Source organism: Asterias rubens, chromosome 9, assembly GCF_902459465.1.
Source record: "Asterias rubens chromosome 9, eAstRub1.3, whole genome shotgun sequence".
NCBI lineage: Eukaryota > Metazoa > Echinodermata > Asteroidea > Forcipulatida > Asteriidae > Asterias > Asterias rubens.
Window position 1 is genome coordinate 12425467 of NC_047070.1, and position 8545 is coordinate 12434011.

Sequence of the window (8545 nt, forward strand, 5' to 3'; positions counted from 1 at the left end):
CCCCCATTGATTGCGCGTAAAGATTTTACAATTACATGTTGTACTTTGTCACCATGTGTAAGTATGCGGTGCATTGCGGTCACCACGTGTATTGAGGAGCATAGTCACGCTCTGCACCACGTGTTTATCGTTTTAGTCTGCATTCGAGGCGTTTTCAACATAATGTCAGGTACATTTGCCTTTCGGTTAGTTAGTCTATTCTACAGTCGTAAATTTTTCGTTAGTTCATATTTCCTCAACCACATCAGCCATTTTGACAATCTATACATGTACATCATATGAAAGGGCTTTACGTACTTAACAAAAATGGACATGTTGGTAAATTTTTCTTGACCTTTTGACCTTTTCAAACCGGAAATGACTGTAAAAATGATTTGAAAGGGCGTTATTTACGGGCTTTTAGGTTGAAATATACATCCTTTCTTGCTTTACCATCACAGCATACAAGTCTGGCAAAGGTCTGGTTTAAAAAAAAACACTACTGATGACGTCACCAAAAATAAGTGCACCCTCTAGCGGCAGATTATAAACATCTAAAAATAACCCTTTACTAGATGTTTGTGTCAGAGTTTATGACATTTGTTTCAAAATTGGTATACATAATCTCCTTCATAATGGCAACGTATCCGTGCAGTCTTAGCTTGATGAGGTCATCATGTGTCAGGTGGTATTGCTTTAAAGGTGCACTTTTCAAAGCTGTATGTATGCCAAACCAATGTTCGACTGAGGTGAAACTTGAGTACAAATCTTGAGAACAAAGCAAGGTGGAGTATTTTTTTACACCAGGTTTTTACTCCCGGAAACCGAACACCTACAGTTTGTTTTAAAACAAACTCTAAATTTCTATTTTTTGTTCGTGGTGTAGTTTCAATATAGTCTGTGTTCGAGGCGTTATCATACATTTCCCATTTGATTAGGTAGTCTTCATTTCAGTCGTCAATACTTCATAAGTTCATATTTCCTCAACCACATAAGCTATTTTGACAATCTTTACATCATATGAAAGGGCTTTACGAACTTCACAAAAATGAATATGTTGGTGACCGTTTCTTGACCTTTTAAACTGTCTTCACCCGAAAGTGACTGAACAATGCTTTGAAAAGGCGTTATTTCTTGACCCTTTAGGTTGAATATTAACCTTTTGATCAAATAATATAAGTCTGGCAAAGGTCTGGTTTAAAAAAAATAATACGATCAGAGTCACCAAAAATAAGTGCGCTCTCTAGCAGTAGATTAAAAACATCTAAAAATATACTTTTACTAGATGTTTGTGTCAGTGTTTAAATGTCAATTGTTTCACAATGGTATACATAATCTCCTTTATAACACCAACATATCTGTGGAGTCTTAGCTTGATGACGCCATCATGTGTCACGTGGTATTGCTTTGAACGTCCACTTTTCAAAGCTGCGTGTCTGCCAAACCAAAAGTTTGACTGAGGTGAAACTTGGTGTATTGTTAGTTAAGAACATTAACTTCTTGAACTCAAAATGACGTCATGATGACGTCATCATGTTGTTTTGACAATTTTTGCAATTTTGATAATCTATTACAAATCTTGAGAACAAAGCAAGGTGCAATATTTGTTTTTGACAGCAGGCTTTTACTCCCGGAAACCGAACACCTAGAGTTTGTTCACAAACTCTGAATTTCTAGTTATTATTATTTTTTAAATCATGGCTAATGGTTTATTGGGTACTTACATGCGCATACAGCAACAAAAATCCCTGCTCACTCGTGGAATAATGCTTAACGTAGCGCTGAATTCACTGCTTCCGCAAGCGCCAGGTTCTTTGCTTACGTATGGTAAGCAGAGCCATGATCTGGCCCTGCGCATGCCTGGCGGCAATTTTTTTTTCCCTTTTTTTTAAACCGATTTAGAAGAAACAACTTTCCCATTGATAGCACTACGACACTGGCAATTTCATAGTAAGCCTATTACAGAAAAAATTGCTGCCTGGGGATGGCGGGGTCATTCATTCTGGGAAAAAAAATCACGCCCCTCCCCTTACTTCTAGAAACTATGCTCCCCCATGAGGGAGCCTTATAGTTTCTAGAAGTAATTCTCAATAAATTCTTAATATAGTTTTATGTTGAAAATTACAGTGTAGACAACTTGACCAAGCGAGGTCAAGTAATTTGACTGTCCCAACTATAGTTGAGACCATCTCTACCAAATAAAATATTATAAAATAAATTTGGTCTATCCCCACTACAGTTGGGACAGTCATTACTACAGATGGGACTGGGGGTCCCAACTAGAGTAACGACTGTCCCAACTGTACCGATGACTGTCCCAACTATAGTTGAGACAGTCTCTACCAGATAAAATATTATAAAATAAATTTGGTCTATCCCCACTACAGTTGGGACAGTCATTACTACAGTTTGGACTGGGGGTCCCAACTAGAGTAACGACTGTCCTAACTGTACCAATGACTGTCCGGACTATAGTTGAGACAATCTCTACCAGATAAATAAATTTGGTCTATCCCCACTACAGTTGGGACAGTCATTACTACAGTTGGGACTGGGGGTCCCAAGTAGAGTAACAACTGTCCTAACTGTACCAATGACTGTCCCAACTATAGTTGAGACCATCCCTACCAAATAAAATATTATGAAATAAATTTGGTCTATCCCCACTACAGTTGGGACAGTCATTACTACAGTTGGGACTGGGGGTCCCAACTAGAGTAACGACTGTCCCATCTTCTATGAGGAGACCATCCCTACCACCACTTAACCCGGGGCTATCCCACAGACTGCACTGAGTTGGGACAGTCAACCCATTGGACAGTTTGGGACGGCAGTCAATTCTGTGTGGCTGATGCAGAGAAATAACCGCAGTCTCAGACTTGAAATCAAGTCAACACAGTCTGGTCCCGACAGTACAGTAATCCATGCACGGTACTGTTGAGCTCTACGTGAAATCCCAACTACAGTTGGGACGCCCCAACTTTACCACTCAAGTTGGGACCAGTACCAACTATAGTTGGGACGATTATCAAGAAATCCTGCAATGGTGCTGGGACGGAACAGTGCTACCTTACCTACCTAGCAAGATTTGTCCATGAAGGAACCTCACTGTTCTGTCCTCTGGCTGGTCTACTTCTGAAACTTAACTATAGTTTCTAGAAGCACCTCTGCTCTGGTCCTATATCCTTAAAATAACTAAAGTTACAGATACAGGCTTGAATTTGAAGACATCGGGACCCTTTTTTACTTTAGTGTTAGTATATCGTAGGAGGTCCTGTTTTCGAGGTGTCCCTAAAAACATGGCAAATCTTTTACCTCTCTGTGCGCGATGTAAACAGTCCCTAGATAAAAATTGTGTGGCTTTATTTGCCAAGCAAAGAGTCTCCTCTCCCTTGACCAAAACTTAGAAACACGTAAGGCTCCACTGGATATTTGCACTTGTAAATGCAAAAAGTTTGGTATTTTAGGCATTTCTACAAGGTACAAAAATATGTCATAATGTTGAGGCCATATAAAAATATTTGCCCACCGAAAAAGTTTCATCAAACACCATTTCAATTCACAAATCATGATGATCAAACCATGTGACTGAATATTTTGCTGAGCATTCTGGAAAAAAAATACAGAGGCTTAAAGAAGCCATGTGCCTTATCAGGCCTTCATTTTGATAAATACGAGGAGAGCTGCAAATCGCTCTCCTTAAATCTCCAAAGTGAATTAAGGAGAGTGATTTGCTCTCATTAACAAAAATCAAGTTTGAGCTGCAAGGAAAACGATTTACTTTTCGCTAACAAAACCCAAGTTTAATAAACACATACTCATACAAACCAACCTGCTACAGGTTTTAGATTTGTTTTCTTTGTAAACAAGTGGCAAAGTAGATAAAAGAATGAGTTTGTTTAAAACTAATTTGTTTTGATATTTGTTGTTGCTTTGACATTGATAAAGGTTTTGCTGTCTACTTTATTGTGTCTTATTTATGTTTGGAGAAATCAAAAAGATGAGTCATCTGAAGTGTTATCAGGGTTAGAAGTAGTTGCTTCAGCACCATCACTGGTCTCACGTTCATCTGATTCAGACCCAGATTTGCCATTCACATCTTCATCGTCAGGCTCAGCAGACCCTCCGCTGTCACTATCTGTATCAGAGCTGCTACATGAATCGATGTCTGAGATTTGCAGGTTGTCTTCTGAGAGCTTTATCTTCTTTGGACCAACCTCTACACCATCATCAGGAACTAGTTTACGCCTCTTCAACATAAATAATTTGAGAGCATCTTCCAGGATGTCGTCACGCTCGTGCTCCTCCCAGACAAGATGATTGGCCTTAATTAGAAGAAGATCCTCCATTGTGTTGTGGTTGAGGGAGAGCCTTCGATCAGACAGCATTGATGTCAGGATGCTAAAACCACACTCAACAGTGCTGTTGCTCACTCCGATGGCCATGGCTACCTCAACAAGTAGGCACATGTTCGGCATGTCATTTCTCCTGTACTTGATAATCTGCCCCCACATATCCTTGGTCTTCGTACCTCTGTAGAATGTCTTGTGCAAAACTTTCAACATCTGCCACTCTCGCTTAATCTTATTGGACTGGAAGCCAACAGCAGCCAGTGAAGTTGAGAAGTGAGCAGCAACAGCTTCCATTGCTTCCACCTCAGCGGTCACATCATCCTCTCTCCAATTAGCTGGATTCAGCCAAGACATGCTTGTAAACACGCTCTCGTTGTTGAATGAGCTGAATCGGTCATCAAGTCGCTTCATCAACAAAGGAATGCACTTCTGACAGAGACTTTCGCTGACATCATTTACACCATGGCGAAGATTACGTTGGGCCATTTTCTCCAAAGAGACTGTTGAGTATTGCCGATTTTCTGCACTTCTTCTCATGTGTCCTTCTTTTGGAAGATCCCGGCTAATTTGACTGCTGTTTGGGTCATAAGTATATCCAGCTTTCTGGATCAGGGAGGCAGAACTTTCATCTTCAAGTAGGCCCTGCAAGCTGATCTTTGTCACCTCAACTGCAGGGAGAACTTCAAAAGCGTGGATATCCCCTCTCTCAAACTTCAGGGACAGAGCTGAGATGATGTCGAGAATCTCGAAGAAGAGACAGCTGGTGGCAAGGAAATCAGGTCGTCTCAGCTTCTTCAGAATACCTCTTAGTTTGGCATTCAGGTTAGAGTGAGTGCTGTGCATGATGGAGTTCTCAATAGCCAGAGCAAGTGGGATCCAGTTGTTGAGAAGGATGCGCAGACCATTTCTCTGGTGGCCCACAAAACGCGTTCCGTGAACCTTTGGAAACTTGTACACTTGACATTCCAGTGCTTTTCCGGTAGCTTCAAAGTGCCTCTTGAATTTTCCGGATCTTTTCATCAGGTAGTAGATGGTAACCATCAGCTCTTTCACCTCAACAAGGGCAGCCTCATTCATAAGGGCGTCTTTTACTGCCAGCTCCAGTCGGTGTGAGATGCAGTGAATCATAACAAGCCAGGGGCGGCCGTCTCTCTGTAGTCTAACCAAAAGACCATTGTAAACTCCGGTATTGACAGATGCTCCATCTGCAGTAGCCGACACCAAAGCTTTTGTGTATTTGTCAGCAGGGAGCTTTACCTTCTCTGTCAGTGCATGTTTGATAGATTTGTGAAGATTTCCTGCAGTCGCATCTCCATAACTGTCTACGTTCTCTAGAGCAGCTACAAAGAATTTCGGATGCCCATCTTTCACGACCCGAACCATCACAAGCTCTTTCTCGTTTCCAGTTTTTCTAGTCTGAGATCCATCACTCAGCACAGAAAATGCAGGAGCTGAACACAATATGGATGTTAACTTAGATCGGATGACATCTGCGATTACATGAACAAATTCTTTCGCTCTGTTGCTGCTCTCTGTTCCTTGGATGAGTTTCACTCCATTTGCTTTCTGTACTCTCACCAAGGTCTTAAAAGTGGAAAGTGGTAATCCATCAACAGCCATGATGTAAGCACTTCTCAGCAACTTTCTATATGCCTCGTCTGATACACTGTGGATGGCCTGGGCTATGTTGGGCTGGGTACGTTTGATTGGGCCAGGCGTAGCAACGACACCTGAGGATGATGCCTCTCCTTCTTCACCAAGAAGTCTCTGATATTCCAGACCAATGGAATGCGCCTAAGGAGGAAGAACAAAATAAAATTTAACAAATGTTATTGCTCAAATGTCACTGTTTAATTGAAGGTAAAGTATGCATTCAATAAAAAGAAATGCATCATTCAAGATGAAAACAATACATTTTGTTTGCTGGTTTCAAAAAACAAGGGATGGTTTCAAAATTCAACCATGAATGATATGTCCAGATAAATCTTTTTATTTTACCGATAATCTTTAAAACAAAGTCAAATTGTGTAAACAAACTCAAAAGTGGATTTCAATTTCTCATTTTGAATTAGATTTGTTTTAAAGATTGGAACTAAATTATTACTTTGTTTGAGCTGCACGTATAAAAGTTCACTTCATGCTCAGCGACATACAACCAAGAAAGAATAAGATTTTTAAAATCCACAAATGAATTATTTGATACATTAATGATGCCCCTCACAATAATTTATGCATATCATCCCCACAATTTTGTTTTTAATTGTCTGCTTACTCCGCTGTTAATGCTCCCATACATTGGAAAAAATAAAAACATGTAAGTGAAAACATGGCAGAGAATACGATTGTCTTAACTGTCACAGTAATTATCTTTTAGAAGATTTTATATTGCTCTGCAAGTTGCAATAATTTAATTGAAACCTATGCTAAAATAAGTAGCAGTGGATGATGCCCCTTTCTTTTTAGTTTTGAACAATTATTATTCAAGCCTCCAAACTTAGATATATTTTTGTGACACACGTTCCCTATGTGATAATAGTGTGTTTACTTAATTTAATCTTAGCTTCGATATTATTTTTTCAATTCCAGTAAAAGAAGCTATTCAATTGATCCCTATTCAAAATCATAGGAAAACGCGTTTAAGATAACAGAAAAACGAAACATTTGTGATCGCAGTCCTCCAGTTATTGTATCGCGTTTCTTTGGGGTCACGACCGCTACTGACTGCCCTGACCAGGCTCACATACAGCGCCGACCACCTCACATCACTACTGTGGTCCTTTCTCTATGAGCGTAATGACAGCACGAGCAGCGCAGCGAAGGGCGGCACGGTATGTACATGTACATGTGTACATGTACGAACATGCACAGTGCAAACATTATCCATATGCATGAGCTACAATACAATGTGCGGTTGTGATTGGTCTGGAATTGTTTCCTAAATATTTGCATACAAAGGCCATCCAGCGAGCTACACCATTCTGCACGTGGGAAAATACTACACGGGGTATCAACCATATGCATCATTACACGATATATGGCTTGTGATGGACCCCTCCCATAAAATATGTTAATCACACTCACGCATGCGTACAGACCCTGTTGGTTGGCAAACGCCATCACGCACCCATTAGCCGTGTACAAAACAGCGCGATGTTCCCTTATTTTGCCAACCAAAACGTTACATGTAGTGCGCACGCGCTATGTGCAATTTACATATTTCATGGGAAAGGTCTATTGGTCTGGCGTAGTTGAGCGACAGTGGGCGCCAAGAGTGAAGGACGCTGGCAGCAGTTCAGAACATTTTCGAGGGCGGGACTTGAATTCGAGCCAAAAGTGTTGTAATTTTGGGACGCACGTGTGTTTTAAGTCTACGGCAAATGTTTCTGTTTACCCTTCTTTCCTCCATGATGTATCTAAACGTTACCCAGTTTCTTTGCTCTATGGTTTACCATGTAGTTTAGTGGCGAGTCGAAACATGGGCAAATTGAATTTGGCACTTCTTAACAATTATTTAAAGAAAATAATAATTTGTCATATTATACTTGATCAAAATTATTTAATTATAAAACAATACTTCTAGGTCTATCCAAAACTCACCTTTGATGACAGATGTCGTGTGGCGGTGTACTTGGTGACAAATGCAGACCCGATTACGTACGCCTCGATGTCTTTTTGGGCTTGCCCCCGAATTCTTGTATCCTCCTTGATTTTATTGATGAAGGTCCGACAAACCTTACACCAAATTTTGGTGACCATGATGCGGTCATTTATTGGTTTCGTCTCGTAACCATAGCTATTTAAATTCCACCTCAAAAACGTTGATAGCTGAACACTTGACATTTTAATGGCATTTATAATCTAGCAAAACAAAACGTGCATGCTCTACACTACCAATAATTAGAACAAGCAGCCCGGCCGCGAGCTATGAACTTACTTACAAAATTCCTAACCAATCACAGGCGTGTATTTGTGGTGCCCGTGAATATTTATTACCAATCGTCCACCAGCTAGAATACTATAGGCCCCGCCCAGATACGTTTGTGTGCAACCAGCTGGCCGGCCGGGGACCGGCATCATCAAACACGCCGCATGAACGCACAACTCACACACTTTGATACAAAACGTTTGCCTCTGCCAAGTTCAACAATCGCGGGTTTAAAACACAAAACAAAAAACTTCCGCTCATTAAATTTTGCCATTGCCAACTCTGAAGC

The 8545-nt window shown here is 40.6% G+C and overlaps 1 protein-coding gene across 1 annotated transcript; it reads right to left on the reverse strand.

Moving 5' to 3' along the window:
- Window positions 1–3971: 3971 nt before the first annotated feature.
- LOC117294270 (zinc finger protein 862-like) lies at window positions 3972–8087 on the reverse strand. The gene is made up of 2 exons (XM_033776632.1): window positions 7929–8087; window positions 3972–6125 (listed from the first exon to the last, which is right to left on the reverse strand). The coding sequence occupies exons 1-2, from the start codon at window positions 8085–8087 to the stop codon at window positions 3972–3974; spliced, it is 2313 nt and encodes a 770-aa protein (XP_033632523.1).
- Window positions 8088–8545: the final 458 nt, after the last annotated feature.